Source organism: Pollicipes pollicipes, unplaced genomic scaffold (assembly GCF_011947565.3).
Source record: "Pollicipes pollicipes isolate AB1234 unplaced genomic scaffold, Ppol_2.1 Scaffold_4740;HRSCAF=5597_pilon_pilon_pilon, whole genome shotgun sequence".
Taxonomy (NCBI): domain Eukaryota; kingdom Metazoa; phylum Arthropoda; class Thecostraca; order Pollicipedomorpha; family Pollicipedidae; genus Pollicipes; species Pollicipes pollicipes.
In genome coordinates, this window is record NW_023596545.1 from 7,232,653 (window position 1) to 7,251,737 (window position 19,085).

The 19,085-nt window shown below is 56.4% G+C and overlaps 1 protein-coding gene and 1 pseudogene across 2 annotated transcripts; both read right to left on the reverse strand.

The window, feature by feature from the left end:
- Positions 1–224: 224 nt before the first annotated feature.
- On the reverse strand, positions 225–398 carry LOC119099539 (uncharacterized; annotated as a pseudogene).
- A 3,006-nt stretch (positions 399–3,404) lies between these two features.
- LOC119099326 (exocyst complex component 2) lies at positions 3,405–17,925 on the reverse strand. Of its 2 annotated transcripts, none has more exons than XM_037222457.1 (19): positions 17,900–17,925; positions 17,228–17,342; positions 15,773–15,925; positions 14,881–15,028; positions 14,254–14,449; positions 13,448–13,562; positions 12,627–12,841; positions 12,227–12,342; positions 11,528–11,699; positions 10,969–11,115; positions 9,886–10,109; positions 9,475–9,595; positions 9,118–9,273; positions 8,428–8,609; positions 7,523–7,635; positions 6,973–7,094; positions 6,427–6,611; positions 5,784–5,846; positions 3,405–4,553 (listed from the first exon to the last, which is right to left on the reverse strand). In XM_037222457.1, the coding sequence occupies exons 2-19, from the start codon at positions 17,334–17,336 to the stop codon at positions 4,454–4,456; spliced, it is 2,637 nt and encodes an 878-aa protein (XP_037078352.1). In that variant the 5' UTR covers positions 17,337–17,342; positions 17,900–17,925; the 3' UTR covers positions 3,405–4,453. The 2 variants fall into 2 exon arrangements, with proteins under 2 accessions (XP_037078352.1, XP_037078353.1); XM_037222458.1 differs by lacking the exon at positions 17,900–17,925 and adding an exon at positions 17,809–17,896.
- Positions 17,926–19,085: the final 1,160 nt, after the last annotated feature.

Here is a 19,085-nt window from a genome sequence, read left to right on the forward strand (position 1 = left end):
CTGGTGTGTTTCTTCATTGTTTGCTATGTGATCGTTTATTGTGTTGTTGCCTCTCGCCATGCTCTGTTCGTGCTCGGTTTTGCTTCGGCCGAGACATCTGAGGCGATGCGTCTTGGCTGTGTGCCACCAGGAGTGCGCATGCAGCATAAGCGTAAAGCAATAACGAAACACAAACTGATGGCACATGCATTAGAGCATACTGATTTATTTACATCGCTGACAGCAAAAAATGGGCCGATCATGGATGTACTGCAGTGTCAGGACAACCCGCGGCCGGGCAGAAGAAAACTCCAGAAACCACGCCAATGTTCAAAAACCAGGAAAATCTTATGGTCCCCATGTAGGGGAAGTATCAGATATGAAAATGATCAAAACATATGTTTATTCCGGGAAGTTCATGTTTCAATACAGGAAATGGTAAAAACACAAACAGATCACTTTAGGGTCTGGAGTGCATTTACACGAGAAACAGTGTTTTACACAACACACAACTCCGTGTTCTGCCGCTCGCCAACACTGAGCACCAATTGATAGTGACGGTGTGCTGTCACGTGGTCTGTGATCGCCAGTCGGGTGACGTGACGAACAGCGCACTGGCGTCGTCGGCGCCGGCGAACGCCGCATGGGCGCAAACTGTCGGCGACCTCCGGTCACGCGCCAGTGTGCTGACGCAACCGCCACGCGTCTCGACCAACGGAGATTGCGCGCACGACTCAAATTGCAACAAGATGCTCTGCAATGCGTCATCATAGCTGGTGCCAATGTGCGGCGGGGAGAGTACTGCTCGCCGTCGGTCGCTAATCGGTGGTCGACCCGGCGCACGGGGCCAGGCGCGTGTATATTAGCATTTTATTTGATCTGTGCATTAGTGTAATCACCGCATCACGGGATGTCCCCCCCCCCACATAAGGCTGTATGCCCACGATGTGGGTGCAAATAATGCTTATTTGTTCCGTGTATTGGTGCAATCGAATGACAATGAACACGAGATGCTGCCCTATTGCCTGAATTATGTGCTACTGATTCTCATCTAATCCGTGTGTCGGTGTATTGACGTGACAATGATCAACAGATGCCCCCCCCCCCCCTCCATCTTTTTCTGCTAGCGGCGCGTGTGCACGTGCTGTACCGAATATTATTTGATCTGTGCATTAGTGTAGTCATATAGTATCAACACGAGATGCTTCCCCTACCCCCGGACTGTGCAGCATTCCAGGATGTAACCCACGCCCGTTCCCTTGGCTGGCCTGCCGGCTGTGGGTTTGCCCCTTCCCTGCAATGGTCGTGGGCGTTGGTTAGACGCGGCCTTCTCGTGTCGCCTCGGTTTGGCCACCGGCGTTCCTCTCCTGGCGTCGCACCTCGATCCGGCGCAGTCTTGTGTCGGCGCCGCGCACGTGCCGTCTGGCCGCGGTGACGTCGCCGACGTCCTAAGGCCTGCAATCCATGCACCATTGACGGGGTGGGATGCGGCTCCCGCCGACGGCCCCCCCCCCCCCCCCCCCTGATCACCATGGGGAGGAGGGTGAGGCAGTGCTTCACCCCATTGGCGGCACGCTGCGCCGTGCCGTGGCATTATGGAAGTTGTTTTCCAAAACACTGTGTCTCGTATAACTGCGCTCCAGAGCGTGGAGCGCATCCGTTTGTGTTTTTAGCATTTCCTGTAATGAAACACGAACTTTTATGACTAAAAGTCTGTTCTTAGCAGCTTCATATGTGATACGTCCCCTACATGGGCACCAGAATATTGTACTGATTTTTAAACATTCGAGTGCTTACTGGAGCTTTCTCTCACCCTGCCGGCGGTTGGCCTGGTTGGCCGAACGATGCCACGTCACCTACAGCGCGTGCCGTCAGCCCGGCAACATGCAACGCTAACGCACCACATGCTTGTACAAGCCAACACCGTAGAGACCAAACGCCTGACAATGACCATTGCCGCCGGCGGTGCATATCAGTGTTGCACGCCCTGCGGCCAGATGTCTCTGCCGGAAGTGTGGCATTCACACATCGCCTGCGCACCGTCCAATGGTCGGCTGTGTTCCGTGCTCCAGCGCACGGGCACCGCGGCCGGAAGCCTTGCGGCCTGGCCGGCCTGGCACCAGTCATCAGCTGCATGGGCGTCTTCGCTTCCGAAGCGCGGCCGTGCTCTAGCACGTGACGCGGCGCGACGCCGCACGCCACTTGCAACAAGTCGGCAACACAACTTCATTACTGCCGGCAACGCGCCACCACCGCACACGCAGCACAACCAGCCTGGCACTCGACGCCCGGTGCGGCAGTAATCTAGCGGCCATGCTGGCACTAGCAGCGGCTGGGCGATTTTCGACCGTAGCGACGCGCGTGCCGGCGTCAGTTGCACGCTCACAGACGCCGCGCGAGGACGCGTTCTGCCGCTCGCCAACACTGAGCACCTATTGATAGTGACGGTGTGCTGTCATGTGGTCTGTGATCGCCGGTCGGGTGACGTGACGAACAGCGCACTGGCGTCGTCTGCGCCGGCGACCGCTGCATGGGCGCAAACTGTCGGCGACCTCCGGTCACGCGCCGGTGTGCCGGCGCAACCGCCACGCTTCTCGACCAAAGGAGATTGCGCGCACGACTTAAGTGGCAACAAGATGCCCTGCAATGTGTCATCTTAGCTGGTGCTAATGCGCGGCGGGGAGAGTACTGCTCGCCGTCGGTCGCTAATCGCTGGTGGACCCGGCGCACGGGGCCAGGCGCGTGTATATTAGTTTTTCATTTGATCTGTGCATTACTGTAATCACCGCATCACGAGATGTCCTCCCCCCCCCTTAAGGTTGTTTGCCCACGGTGTGGGTGCAGTTGATGCTTTTTTGTTCCGTGTATTGGTGCAATCGAATGGCAACGGCCACGAGATGCTGTCCCATTGCCTGAATTATGTGCTACTGATTCTCCTCTAATCCGTGTGTTGGTGTATTGACGTGACAATGATCAACAGATGCCCCCCCCCCCCTTCTTTTTTCTGCTAGCGGCGCGTGTGCACGGGCTGTACCGTTTATTATTTGATCTGTGCATTAGTTTTAGTTAGGTTAGGGTAGGATAGGTTAGGTTAGGTTAGGTTATGTTATGTTATGTTGGTTTGGTAGGTTATGTTAGGTTAGGTTAGGTTAGGTTAGGTTATGTTGGTTGGTTAGGTTAGGTTAGGTTAGGTTAGGTTAGGTTAGGTTAGGTTAGGTTAGGTTAGGTTAGGTTAGGTTAGGTTAGGTTAGGTTTAGGTTAGGTCAGGTCAGGTCAGGTCAGGTCAGGTCAGGTCAGTCAGGTCAGGTCAGGTCAGGTCAAGTTAGGTTAGGTTAGGTTAGGTTAGGTTAGGTTAGGTATTGCTAACGTTATTGATTTGGTAGCCTATATTGTTCACCCAACTGCCTCTGAGAGCATCTCCGGGGCCGAGTACCATCATCCGCTGACCCAGAAATGTTTTGGTCTGGCCTGACGACGCTATACTAATTTCGATTGAAGACTTCAGTTCACAAGCGTCAACACGCGAGATATGGAACTGGATTTTCTACACGATTGCCGCTGGTGGTGTCAATTGGTATATTATCAAAAGTACCTAGTAACTGCACTCTACCGGACCAATCCGCAGCGCGGAGCTCATCAAAACGCGACGAGTACACGAAAGATCATGAATGCGCACGCCTTCCGTTCTCGTACACACGGAACGTTACAAATACGCGACGGTCTGCCGAAGCCACCCCAATACTACAGGATAAACTGCGTGGCATTATGTGCTCTATATAAATGTAGATAGCAATAAAATGATCTTCGGAAAAATGCATAACGCGTCTTCTTGCTGGAAATGGGCATTCCAGTGTCCCAGTCATATGGGCATATACCTTTTGCCGTTTTTGAGGGTTGGGCCTTGCGCTTAATCTTATGAAAATGGGATTTCTTGGTACAGATTTCTTACAGACATATCTTTGTCACACGACCATACATAAATACGCTGCAAAATAAATAAACGCGTGCCAAAGGAAAATTCATGTCAGCTGGCAACACACAAATTGCCAGTAGCACTCGTAGCAACTACATCCTCCTTATACAGTGTACCAGAGTTCTAGCTCGGCCGCCACCGCCCACAGTCCACTACTGGGCGGTCACATCCACCAATCAGTGCTTTCATCGCGGATCAACCAATGGTGACGCAGAACATGCATATGACCGCGAACGGTTCGGCAAGAGCCTGCCGACCACTGCCCATCGACCCATCCCTGCGACGAACTTCACATCACATCGCTATGGTGATCGCCGCCTACGCCGTCAACTGGCTCACGCCGCGTCTGACATCACCCGGCCGACCAATCACAGCCCCCGACCACCGCGGGTGGGTCCCGCATGCACGACCTTGACGGAATGCCACTTTCTGGTTCACGGGGCAGAGGACCGCCCATGCGCTGATGTTCCACGGCCGGCCGATATCTAACAACGCCCCGTTTCAGTCGGACGGAAAGTCCTCGAGACTGGGCTCTTTGGTGAAGCACATGATTTGCAGCTTCATATTGGCGCGGAACTTCTTCAAAAGTTCCTCCACCAGCCTGAGGACAAAACAGAGCGGTGTTAACACGTTTACATTCAAGAGGTTAAACGTGTTGAACTATGCTACGAATCACTGACGTTTTGTTGAAGAGCCTTCAAAGGCGTCGCCGCATTACACATGATAAGATGATAGGCTCTCTATATTCCCTGCCGGTCTGGTGGTCCAGGGACAGCAGTGTGACCTAATTAGATAACAACTGGACACCATTAGGGGGCAGCGAACAACACCAGCCCGTGCTCAATCGCCGGGAATCGCCGGGTGGCGTCACCAGCAGCGGCACCCCTCGGCAGGGGCGGCGCCACTGATTTTGAATTGGGGGCAGGATTCCTCATGGGGCCCCTGGACAAAATGCGGTCCCCTTGCAGGGAGGCCTACTGGACAGCATCGTATTCAAGTTGGAGGGGCACCGAGGGTATGTGCCGCTTATCAAATTGTTAAATGTGTCAGATCCAAGCAATATCCAAAATAGATGCCTTCTGATTATTCTGCATAGGGTCTCGCTTTCCTAAAACAAGACCTCCTGTTCCCGAAAAGAACATCCTGATGCACAGAGGGGCCTCCTCATCCAGAGCTTGATGCCTCCGATTTACGAAGGGGCCTCCAAATCTGCCCAGGGGGCCTTGATATCCCAAAACAGGTCATCCCGATCCGGAACCGCGACCATCTCATCTATGAACAGGCCTCCTGCTCCAGAAATTGGACCTCCTAAATATAGAGCTTGCCTCCTTACCCAGAACAGGGGTCTCCTTGTTCCTAACGGAAGGGCCTCCCGAGCCAGGTAGCGGGCCTTCTGAACATAGCATGGGGTCCACTGATCTATAACGTGGGTATCTTATGCCTGAAGGTGGCCTCATGATCTAGAAAACGGATCTCTTGATGTAGAGATGTATTCTGAGTCTGATTCATTTCTCGCTAGCTGAGCTATGGGGCCTCCTTGATCCAAATCATGGCAATCTATGGGTGGCTGGAATACCAAACATTGGGAAAAGGGGAACTGCCAAAAATTTGAGGGGGCGAAAATACTCTTGCCCCCTGTTTTGCCTGCTAGCCAGAGGCGGGGCAACTGCCTCCCTTGCCCCCACTCCTGCTACACCGCCCCTGCCCCTCAGGGAACGGGGCTGGGGTCCGCGCGGCTCCGATGTTGTCGCTTCCCGGTGCCATCCCTGATCGCGCCGGCGTAAGGCGGCCGTTGGCTGCCGGTCCGGCGGCCCTCCAGATGCGCGCTCACCGCTTGTCGCCGGCCGGGTCCTGATGGTTGGGAAGCGACTCCGAGGCCTCAACGAACGATAGCCTGTGGAGGAGAGCGGCACCGAGCGTCACAACCGTGAGCGTCACACCGCAAACGCACGCACGTCACGAGTAGTGGGCTACTCTCAGTTACCAGCCGTCTTTGTCATCCCGAAAACAGTCGTTGAAACTAAGAGCACAAAAGCGATGACGAAAGTCCCGCATTCTAGACCCTGAAAATGCTTCCCACAGCCGGTAAGCGAACGGGTTGGCTGCCTGTACCTTGTCACGTTGAGTTCCGGATCGAGCGTTCTTCGTTTGATTCTCAACTACCCATCTTTACCCAGTTTTAAAGGACCACCACCATGAGATATTAATGACATGGGAGGCTGTGACAGTAATACTTAACACGCTTCCATGCACCCACAGGCGACCAAGAAACAATCACTGATATCCTTACAGACGGGCAAACCCGAGAGTACAAGATCTCCGCTGGCCGACCGCGGCCGGCCGCGACGGCGGGTGGGAGTCCCGCTCAGGCGCAGCGCAGTGTATCCGCACGGACCAGGAGTGAAACAGCCGCTCGTCGAAGCCCCTTGTACTGCACCAAACTGCCCTGACCCGACCCCACTGGGCTGACTGACCTGGCCGCCTCGGTGACGTACAGTTGGAGCGTCTCCTGCAGGGCGGCCAGGTCAAGACGGGCCTGCTGTCCGCCGGCCGGCGTCATCCGCACCACTGACGTCATCAGGCGGCTCAGCTCTTCCGCCACGCCCTCCACCAGGTTACAGAGCACGCGGCGCACCAGCAGCGGCGACACGGAGTACACCTGGTGAGGGCGAGCGTCAGGCCTCTGTAAGGGGGGGGCCACACGAGCCGGCTGCCGGATGGGGCGCGGAACGCGACAGGCCGGGACTGAAATGTCGCCACAACACAGTACGCTTCCCTCACATTCAGTCTGCTTACGCCGTGCATCGAACACCAGCGGCTTGGATGCCATGCGTAAAACACGTTGCCGTGGAGAGTGCTCCAATATACGTTTGTGGCTATGCATACACGTGGCTGTTGTTCATTGGCGTTTTGGGACGTGCCGACAAAGTCACGTTGCAAGCATGACAAGCTCACGTGCATGTCCGGCATCGGCGGCACCATCACGCCTCTTTCGCCGACGCCGGGCACGGCTCCCGTACCTCGTGGTGGACGCCGATGCAGTTCATGATAACCTCCTTGACATAGCCGCGGACGTCCGTGGGCGGCCTCAGCACGTGGGACCAGTCGAACCGGCCCTGGTACATGCTCATCTCCACTATGCCTGCCGACACGCGGTGGTCGCGGTTACCGGACGGCGAAGCGGGGCGAGCGGCCCCCGGACGGCGAGGCGGCGCGAGCGGCCGCCGGACGGCGAGCCTCTCGTCGACAGCGGAGGCGCACGCGCGCGGCCCGAAACCCGACGGTGGCCGCCGACAGTGCTCAGGCACCCGAGCGTCACTGGTGTCCTGGCTAGCAGCCGCGCGGGTGGCGGGTCAGGCCGCCATCGCTCCCTCCGAGTGCCCAGTTTGGTTGCTCCTCGTCAAGCCATGCCGCTCAACTAGTGTATAAAGGTAGCCACGGAGGTCACGCTCACTGCGGTGCGGTATTTTAACGAACGACTTTGCTCATACACCCACACACCACCGCACCAAGAGGCGGCGCCTGACCGGGTCGCCCCGCCAGGCCGGGCGCCCTTCGGCGTGTCCGTACCGAGGATGGGGTCAGCCTTCTCCTCCATGTACGCCTCGAACAGCTTCTGCTCGAGGTCGGAGAGCACGTCCGTCACCTTCTGCAGGCCTTGTTGCACCTCGGCCGCCGGGAACCTGGCCGATGCCGGGCGGTGGTGGCGGTCAATCACGGGCGCTCCAGCGACACCGGTCATCAGCCGTCACAATGGCGACAGCGCTTAGCAGGGATTTCAGCGACGAGCGTCGCAGCGACGCGACCCAGCAACAACAGCAAAGTATCGGCTGGCGGGCACGCTTTCGGTAGGCAGCTGTGAAGCCCGGACGTCACGGAAGTTAAGAATAGGTCAGCAACTGCACCCAAAGGTCGCAGAGCCTGATGAGCGGTGAAACGATTGTGACATTAAGTCACTGGCCTGGACCCACCGCCTACGGACAGTGGGGGTGGATAACCTGAAATCGGTACTAATCAATACATGCAACCTGAATTTTTGAATGACTGAATTTCTAGGATCAGAGCTCACGCTCAGTAGCGTTTGTTGTGTGAGCCCTGCCCCTTCCCATCCAATCGCGCAATTCGACGTCAACGGCAGAACTTCGTCGTGAAAGTTGAGCGTGCCACAACGCTCGGCGCGGTCTGTCCTGCCATCTGATGTTATCTTATGTCAAGCGCGACCGCTGCCACCGGTCGCAGGCCATACCTGTCCAGAACAAATAGCGAGCGCATGAAGTGACTCGAACTCACCCCGCCATGGGCGGTTGGATCGGAAGCAGGCGCTCTAACCAACTGAGCCATCGGGATGGACATCCAACACTTACATAACTTTCTTCAAACCAAAGAAATCCCACTGACCAAGAACCATCTCGAGTGAGCCAGAGCCAGCGGTGCCGGCGCCGCACACCACGCCTCTCCTCCCTAACCCGCCTCACCCGTGCGAGGTGAACACGTCGGCCAGCTGGGGGGCGCGGCTGACACGCAGCACGTGGCAGTTGGAGAGCACCACCAGCAGCCGGTACTCAACGCTCGGCGCCTCGGCCACGGCCGGCGCGCCATCCTCGGAGCCCGAGCCCTCCTCGGACTCGGCGTCCTCGAAGGCCAGACGCTCCAGCACCTGGCGGCGATGACCGGAGTTACAAGTGCGTCTGCCTCCGGACAGGACGACGCTGCAGCCAGCCGGCGCCTTCCCCGCAGCCAGATACGATGAGGCACGACCAGCAGTGTCATCATAGAGGCGAAAACCTCCATCACCATCTCCACTGCGAAGACATGAGTCTTTCTTTCCGACGGCAAAACGGCTCGACCCAAACCGCCGGCTCGCTAAGCCCCCAGTGAGACGCCGATGGCGACGATTGGAGCGTTAGGGCGCGCCGACGTCAGAGGCCGCTTAACGCCAATCCGACAGAAACTGGCCCGCTCGTCTGTCTCATTTCTGTCCAGCCGTGGCCGCAGAGGAGCAGAGGAGCAGAGGAGCAGAGGAGCGGCACGCCCACGTCAGAGGCCGCTTCACGCCAAGCCGACAGTAAACTGTCGCTCGTCTGTCCCACTGCTGTCCAGCCGTGGCCGGCAGCAGACGAGCAGAGGAGCAGAGGAGCAGAAGAGTGGAGGAGCGGCGCGCCCACCTGCGCGAAGGTCGCCACCAGGTTGTAGACGAGCACGACCACGTCCTTGCGGACCGTCTCGTTCTGCATGAGGGGCGTCTCCTGCGGCCCGGCCGTCAGCACCTGCTCCTCGGCCTGGACCACCACGTCCGTCACCGAAGTCATGAACTGGGTCAGCTGGAACGCAGCGGTGGCCGGTCAGAGGTGTCGTCAATAGCGCGTCCCCCCGTCCCCTCCCCCCAAGCCAACCCCAGCGATTTTTTAGCTGAAAGGCCAAACGAAAAGGTAGCCACGATCGTCAATTATAGTTTACGCCATGTGTATCACTGAATACATGGCGAGGACATCCCGTGGCGACTGTACACGGTGAGCCGTTACCAGCCGGGTGCAGCCGTATCCGCTGGCGTCCAGGGAGGGCTCCAGCGTCCAGGCGTCGCGGCCGGGAAGCTGACGCACGGCCTCCATCGTGCGCCGGAACATGGTCATCAGGCAGTGCTTCCTGGAGCGGGGGCGGCCGGTCACAGGCGGCTACGCGAAGCGTGGGGTGCGCCGGCTGCCCTCGAGCTCGCGATCAGACCAGCGGACGCACTACAGAGCGACTGAGTGCTTGGGACTTGTCACTCACGTCATTGTTCGGATGAAGTCACCTAATCGTGATCAGAGCACTCGAATACTCAGTTACATTTCATGTGCCTCAGCTATCTACTGAGGGCGCAGCAGGCAGTACTGACTCAACACACGCGAATAAGCACGCCGCTTCGGCCCCGTACAGCGCGCCCCTCCACTGACCTGAGGTCGAACACGAGCTGGCTGACCTCGTCGAGCGCCTCGGGCGCCACGCCGAGCAGCTGCAGACTACCGTAGGTGGCGGTGACCTCTCGCAGGCAGGCCTGCAGCCAGACGGGCTCGCGAAGAGTGTCGCTCCAGGCCAGCTCCGGCGAGTCGGCCGTGTGGGGCAGCAGCGCGCCGCGCACCAGGGCGCACCACACCTCCACCACGCTGCTCACCAGCCGCTGTCGGCACCACGGCCCGTCTCAGGCGGACAGGACACCGGCCGGCGGCACCACACGCCACCGCAGCACACCGGCGCAGCAGCACGGCGCTGGCAGGGTACGGCTCCACCCCAGGGCGCCGCCACACTGCCGAGCCGGGCCAGAGCCGCCCACGGCAGGACAATGGGCGACGCCACCTCTCGTCCGGTCGCACAGGACATACCACAGCTCACGCGGGACACGGAGCGGCTGGCTGTGCTACACACCATGCTGTTTGAGCAGGAAAACACCACTCGGACAAATCACAATGCCAGTATTTCAGGAAAAGAACACAATCAACCGGGCTGTGCTGGTAAAGAACATCATGACATTAATTATTGCACGTTTAAGTGCACATTGCCATGTGGACACAACAGCTTCTTCCAGCAGTAGCAAGTGCATAGGGCCCCATAGGGTATATCGGGGTCCCATAGGGTACATCGGGGTCCCATAGGGTACATCGGGGTCCCATAGAGTACATAAAAGCCCCATTAATTGCACAAGGTTCCCATAGGGTACACAGGGGTCACCATAGTGCATACAGGGTTTCCATAGAGTACATGGATATCTTACAAGATACATAGAGGCATCATAGGGTACATAGTGGTCCCATAGAGTGCATAGGGGTCCCATAGGGTGCATAGGGATCCCACAGCGCACGTTTGGTTCCGTACGGGTAAATAGGGGGTCGTGCGTGCACAGGAGTCCCTGTGCGCGTGAACATGGCCTCCAAGCACCAATCCCAGTCGCTTCTGCTGCAGCGCAATCGCTACAGTGTTCGAAGGGTGGCAGCTCGCAGCGACCGGCGCAACTGCGAGAGCAGCACAGGCGACCCACCCACCTTGAAGTCTGGCTTGCGGGCCGACTCGGGTGTGCTGTACAGCTCGCCTTGGAAGTAGCACTGTCCCAGTTTGAAGAGTCCCGGGAATTTCCCAGTCATCCGGTCAGCCACGTCCTCAATGAACAGCACGATAGGCGGCGCCGTCGTCTGCCGGGAGTGGCGGCCGAAACGTTCAGGCGCCCACCAGCGAGCACACCGCCGCACGAGGCGGGCACCGACACATCCCCAGGCGCGCAGGCGTGCGAAAAGCCAGACGCACGGGGAACGCGCCTAACTGAGTCAACTTGGATGACACAGAGGCAGCACTGCGGTGTATACGGACGCATTGAATACGCTTCTATTTCACGAGACACATTATATGATTAATAAACACCACATTGAGAAGCATGTGACATACCAAATTTCGGATATGAACGCACCTTCGTGGCTGTACGCAGCCCCCGGCTGTGCCTTCTTGCTTGCACCAGTCAAAACAAACATCAATAGGACCCCAGTTCACCACGCCCCTAGACCAGCCCTGTGACGGGCCAAACCGTCGCGTGCCGTCCGGCACCGTTACCTGGGCGTCGACGGCGGCGCCAGAACCGGCGCCGGCTGTCGCCGCACCGCCACCGCCGCCAGGGGAGGCGTACTGCTCGCGACACGAGGTGAGCACGGCGCGGATGAAGGCGTGCTCCGAGAGGATACACTCCCAGCCGACGTCTCCGGGTGTGTCCAGGCTGACCAGGTACCTGGCGAGGCGCCCGGGACAGGGGGTCAGGCAGGGCGGTAGGGCGCACACACCCCGGCACAGACAGGACCAACGGGCACGGCCGCCTCCGGTTGGATAGAGGGGGGGGGGGGGGGGCAGGAGGGCGCACACAGACCCAGCACAGGCAGGGCTGACGGGGCTGACGAACAGGTGGCAGTAGCTGTTGAGCAGATGGCAGTGGCCATTGAGCAGGTGGCAGTGGCTGTTGAACAGGTGAGCGGCTGTTGAACAGGTGGCAGTGGCTGTTGAATGGGTGGCAGTGGCTGTTGAATGGGTGGCAGTGGCTGTTGAACAGGTGACAGTGGCTGTTGAACGGGTGACAGTGGCTGCTGAACAGGTGGCAGTGGCTGTTGAACAGGTGGCAGTGGCTGTTGAACAGGTGGCAGTGGCTGTTGAACATGTGGCAGTGGCTGTTGAACAGGTGACAGTGGCTGTTGAGCAGGTGACAGTGGCTGTTGAACAGGTGACCATGGCTGTTGAATGGGTGGCAGTGGCCGCCCAACATACCGAATGATCTGCTTCTGCTCCTCAAAAGAGCCATTGACTTCCTTGAGCTTCGTCTTCAGGATGTCCCGGAGGTTGGCTATCTTCGTCTCAACGACAGCCATCACCTGCTTGAAGACCTAGAGCGGAGTGCAACCGAGTTAGCTCAAGCTGGCCAAACAATTTACCACGAGGAGATGGTAGGTAGATGCCAAAACCTTGTAAAGCGAGAACCTGACACCACTCCCTTTACATGCACTGGTCTCTGCACTGGACTTGAGAAGACTCCAGCCAATCTCTCCCTAACTTATCCTGACTTCTAGCATCTCGTATTCCCTACCAGCAGATCACATCCCTCAACCTCAGAGAGCTACCACCTCAAACGTAATGCGTTTTCTCCACGCCATTAACAGACCAGCCGCACCTGAACTTCCGTATCCGCGAATAGGCCGCGCGCTTTGGCGTAGTCGTTGATGATGACGTCGAACTCGCGTCGGCGCATGTTGCGCTCGATGCTGACGGGGAGGTAGAAGAGGAAGCGGTAGCGCTGCAGCACGGCCAGTGCCGAGCGCGTCGAGTCGGCCCGGTCCTTGCGCCGCAGCACGTCCTGGAACAGCTTGTCCGCCTCGTCCTTGCTCGCTGCGAGGCGGACGGAGGTGCGTGTAAACTGTCAGGCGGTGGACGGAGGTGGGGTGTGAGCTGTCAGGCGGTGGACGGAGGTGGGTGCGAGTTGTCAGGTGGTGGAAGGAGGTGGGGTGTGGGCCGTCAGGCGGCGGACGGAGGAGGGGTGTGAGCTGTCAGGCGGTGGACGGAGGTGGAGTGTGGGCTGTCAGGCGGTGGACGGAGGTGGAGTGTGGGCTGTCAGGCGGTGGACGGAGGTGGAGTGTGGGCTGTCAGGCGGTGGACGGAGGTGGAGTGTGGGCTGCCAGATGGGTCAGGTCACTACCGCGGCCGACTCGGGCGAGTGGCGGACAAGTTGGCCGAACTTCCAACAACGCGATAACGGTCAGCGAATGTCGCCAAGAGGCACACAAATCCCATTTACGAACGTAGCTCACTTACAGCCTGGCAACACTTATCTTTGGTCAGGTTTCCCAGGAAAACATCCGCCAACATCTCTAGTCGTGCCGCGGGCACACCAAGACAGCCCAACAACAGACGCCAGCAGTCAGACCATCACAGCCGGGAAGCGGACTGCAGCGGACCGTCCGCAGGCCGGCAAAGGACGGCCACGGGCGGCCGCACCGTTAATGGCCTGGTCCATGGTGACCATGGGGTCGTGGTCGGACGTGTGCCGCTTAAACAGCTCTCGCATCTCCGACAGGGCGTCCAGCTGGTCGATCACCAGGCCGGCGTAGTCCTGCAACGGCGCGTCACGTGATGCCCCGTCCAGACGAACGCTGCGCGCGCACTCCACCCGACAGGCATCATTGAGCATCGTCTGCACAGGTGCTTACCGCACACGCATGAGAGAAGTGAGACGTCCTGATCAGCGTAGAGTCAACCGCGACTACAGTGATAAAGCCAATCGGAAAATGGACTGCAAGAACAACTCGCCAGTGGAAACGCGACAATAGAGGAACATGTGACTCCCGGACCACGTTCTGAAATACCACAATTGTGCAATAGCACGGTACCACTGGAGAGCATCATATACGGGACAACCATCCGGAGTGCTATCATCGCCACATCAATCATTCTTTTCACAAATCAGACATGAAACACAGTGGACATAGGCCGTCACAGCTGGCGAATCAGTGCAGCCTCCCTCCCGCCGATCGTTATGATGCAAAACCACAAAGCACCGCCGCAAGGAAAACAACATAAAAGCACAATCCGCGCTTTTTCCCCTCTGCGCCGGTGACAGTGAACCAGCACTCTCAACGGCCAACTGCGTAGGCCGGCCACCCAGGCAGCCCGCGCAGCCCACCGCGTCCTCACACTGCCCACCGCCTCCTACTGCCCACACGGCGCCCGGAACCCCCTTCCGCAGCACACGGCCAGGGCACGGGCAGGCGACCCGAGCACGGTCGGCACGCCGGCACTCTGACCTTGAGGAAGCTGAGCTGACCCTCCTTCTCGGCGTTGACCTTGCGCCGAAGGAAGCTCAGCCCGGCGCGCAGGTCATCGTAGCCGCTCTGGTGGTGGTTCTCCAACAAGAACCAGGCCGGGTGGAACGACTCGGAGAAGAGGCTGCCGGAGCGGCTCGGGAACAGCGTCTCCAGCTCGTCCTCCGGGTACTTGACCCTGCGCCAGGGCGGGGTCACGTCAGGTCACGCCACGCCGAGGCCCCAGTGCAGCATTAACCCAACAGGAGCGCGGCGTCGGGCAGGTTTGGCAGCAGAAGCACAGGCAGAGCGTCTCCAGAACATGTGTCGGGTCCCCGAACTAGGCAGCAGGACGGAGGCGTCAGCCCGCGTGAGCTCGGGTCACAAGGTCACGATTTACCAACGCTAGGTCAACGCCACTTCCAGGTCAACATCACTTCACTATATTTTTCGCCATGGTAGCAGGAAAGCAAGATAAATTCGGGTCAGGTCACGACCACAGGCCCAAGAACGAAGGCCTTACAATGGCACCGCGCCTCACTTGGTACATGGGAAATCCACAACACAAAACCTCTCACACACCCTGCAGACAGCCATCCTTCTCAAGCACCTGGCGGCGGGTGCACTCACTCGTATCCCTCCATTGAGATGCCGAGGACGTCTTCCTGACCGAGGTTGTGCGTGGAGACGAGCTCCTGCAGGATCTCCTCGCGTTCTGAGTCGAAGTCTTTCAGCCACACGGCCGACTCCTTCAGATGTCCCACCACCTGGTCCACGCCTGAGGCACGGGGGTGTACTCTAGCTCGCTGGGATAGCGGAGGGGATCAGTGTCCACTGCTCTGTCCACGCCGGAGGCACGGAGGATGCCTTCACATCTCCGGTATGGTGGGTGATAGGGTCAGCACCACACCACCTTCCCCACATCTGATGAGCATGGTGGAATAAGACCGTCGTCCTGGAGCTCAACAACGATATCCCTTGGGCGTCGAAGACCATCGCGCACGAGCCGACGCGAGACGCAGGCGAGCGAATGACCAGACTCTGAGGTCTACAGTTGAACTGGGTGTGACCAAATTAAAACAGACATCCGCATGCCGAGGTCCACTACTAGCCGAAACGTTCAGTACCTGCCAGCCTTTCGTCAGATAGCCAACTACTGCAGAAACAACCACTGACTGGGTTGGGACAAACCTCGGAGTTCGCAGTGTCTGGGCCGATGGTGGGCATCCCGGTGGTGACACCGGCCTTTAAACTTGACACTGCGCGGGCCAGCGCGACGCGCGCCGCGGACACGGCAGCCTTGGGGTGGAAGGCACGCTGATGGACCGGATGAGGAAGGAGACGGCAGGCAACCCGTTGGGGAAGGACGGAAGGAAAGCTGATGGTGCGCTTGTCAGTTCCTGCATAAACCATGCAACGAGTCGACATCAACATTGAACCAGTTGTTTGATCAACAATGAGAGGATTCATACTGGACCACCATACCACGAAGTTTCCGGGTCACAAAATGAGCAGCACTGACCTTTGAACTTCACAGTGCACGAGCCGGTGCCACCCGAGCGGGTTGTGATGATGACGTCACAGAAGCCCCGTGACGTACCCGACAGGATGACGATCTTGTTGGCACTGTGCCAATCAGCCGTCAGGGAGCAGTCCCATTCTCCTATCAGCACACCTACAACAGCACAGAGCCAGTCAGTCTCAGGTGAAGACCCAATGTGCGGAACACACACATCCCAGAAAAGGACTGCCTCCACACCGGCGGCACGGTCGGGTAAAGTGTTTGTTTTGGGTCTCACCCACCAGTGGCAGGTTGGATTCAAGTTGCTTCAAACACTCAGTGTTTTGCCCTGACTGGGATGACCTGGAGCCAGTGACAGTGGCCGTGCTAATGGTCAGGTAACACCATAGGTGGGAATGGACTGTGCCATGCTTTACAGCATGTAACATTTTCGCATAAAATTTTGCCAGTGGATGAAATTTCATGATCAGATGGTGGGATTAGGACTCAAACAGTCAAATCTTCTTATCATGGGCTCTCATCCCAAATGTCCTGTAATGTGCAATGGTGGTCCATCTTTCCAGCCCACTCCTACACTTCTGGACAGTGCATGTTCATCCAACCAAAAGACTTCAAATAAACCATGAAAATTAGCAGAGCAGACTCCATGAATGGCTCCTCAATGGCTTTCTGCACCATACCTAAAACATGTAAGTCATTGGCAATGTCTTGGCCCCTAAATGCACAACTGTTCCAAGGGGCTCCCACCTGGCCAACTCAGGGAGCATTGTATCCAAGAAACATGCTGCTAGCCACCCCCAAGCATTTTGACAAATTAACACCAGAATACTATGGCTCATGTACAGGATTTAACCCAGACCCTGGTGCACCCTATGCAGATTCTCTGTATGGGTGGCCAAGCCACAGCAACCAGCCATCCTGAACCCCTCGCACCCCCCCCCCCCCCCCACCCTGCATCAAAACAGAGTCCATGCATGACTATTCCATGCTGCAGCACAGAGTATGTGTGGCTGTAGCTGGCCAAATAAAGGGGGTGCTTGTGCAGCTAGTCCACCACAAGTACTCTGCATTTGGAGACACAATGCATACACTGCGCCCCCTGATCACAAGCTGTCCTTGCAGGACAATGATGGCGTCCTGGGACACAACAAGGGAAATGTTGCTGAACCAGCAACAGTTTAGTGCAGGTGGTCATTTGCTTCACTTGCCCACAATGTCCACATAGTTTGGCTTGGTCACTTTGGGTATTTGATCATGGCATGCCAATAGGTGACAAGCATAACAAAGGAGGCTGCTCACCCTATGAAGCAGATCAGCCAGGACTGCACCAAACTCACCACACTGTGATCAGCTCAAAGCATCTACTTATTCTTATACACATGGAAATGTGATCAATGAGGACATGCTGCAAAAGAGGCAGAGGTTCATCTTGCTTAGTCTTATGCCAACACTTACACACTAAGTCCTGCTGACTTGTGCCAAGATTTTCCCCACGAACTGTGACCTTTGTGCCTGGAGGTCCCTCTTTGGGTGACAGCCCTGTCACCACAGGAGGTGGCCCCATCCTCAGCTGAAATCAACAGATCACAATGCTTCTTGCTGAAATAATAAGCACACCAGCCACCAGTAAACATCAGTTATTCACCTTCTGTTCTTTCCTGATGGAGGACTTCATTTATCCATAATTAAAGCACTGCCATAGGCTCATTCAAGTCAACAACATAATGGAAATATGGATGCCTGCAGATTGTGCACTGGCTGCAAAAATACAGGCTATACTGGAGTGCACAATGAATGTAAATCCAGCACAAGTTGGTCTGGCCCGAGTTTGGCATTCCCATGCACAAGGTTCAATACACTGGTGTCCCACAAGCGTCCAGCTCGGTGGATATCCCGGAGAGGCAGGCGATGATGATTAGCCTCAACCATTGAATGCAGAGCAAAGTTCCGATGACAACAGAATGAAAATGATTGTAGGTCACGGCCGCAGTGTATAAAACGAGACCGAGTGCAACAGTAGCACGATTGGTTCTTACAAATTCGACGGCAGTCACCGGTTCGTTATCCAATATTTCACATGCATCTTGAGCAATATTCGAGTTCAATACTTCCTATGTACTTACGTACCTAGTTATCTGGTACGCGCCCTCCCGCACACCCCCTACTTTCCGCGTCTCTACAAACTAATTCCAATCACACCGCAATCCGTGCGGTGGGCGTACGGATTGACTGGTGCCCTGCTCACCACTCGCGTATGATCAGATTTCACGATACTCTTGACCAATCATGTTGTTTCAAGGTGCGAGAGTCTTCGCCAGGGTTGGTTGATGCTCCCACCTTTACATTTTAGAAGCCATATTTCTTGGCTCTAGGCACGTATTTCCATGACGCATATGCGACAAATTATGGAGTGCATTTTCTCATCACCCATGCCGGGAACGCGCGATATCAACATTATGACATCGGGCTGTGGGTGCATCAGGTGCCTACTGCTCATGTCTGCAAGTGGTGTTGGTCATTGGCGACGGTAGGTATTAATGATGAGTGATGATAGTTGCTGCGGCCGATTAAATTGTAATGTATCGTGATGGTGCGTGATGATAGATGTAGCTGATGAGGTTGTTCCTTCGTTTGGGTTGAATTACCATATCATGCATGCAAGTCTTATCTGTTCATTGACGTTCATGTACATCCCTATGATCTCTTTAACCTTACAATGGCCCATTTTTCTTTGAAAGCTGCCCTCATTAATAAGTGCCACTTAGGGTACCAATGTGTGGAGGCTATAAATGAACTATAAGCATTATTCAATATTGACTGAAGGTTTAGGTGCATTGAAGGTCCATTGAACAGCATCACACGACTGGGCATTGTTTAATCCAATTTCCATGTTGATTACATTGAGTTATGCCATTTGTACATGCATTGATAATGGACAGCATCAACAAACAAAAGCTTAGAAGCCACAGAAGTCAATCCTTTGCAATCATCAATTGTTTGGATGCATGTGTGTGTGTGTGTGTGTTTGTGTATGTCTGTTAAGTGTGGAGCAAAAATTAAGCTATTTCCAGTGGTCTGCAAGTACTACCCTTCCATGTTAGCCTGGATGTTTGTGCATATTAGGTGCATCACAATCTTTGCTTGTCTTTGTGAAGGGTACAGGTATACTCCTTGGACTTGGGTACACCCAAGGGCACCCCAGAACAGTTTTGAACAGAACAGAACAGTATTGCTTCTCCTCCTGCTCAAGATCAGTCAATCAACACTAAGTTGAATGACGATCAACCGAGCATCAAGGAATGTCCAGTTTTGG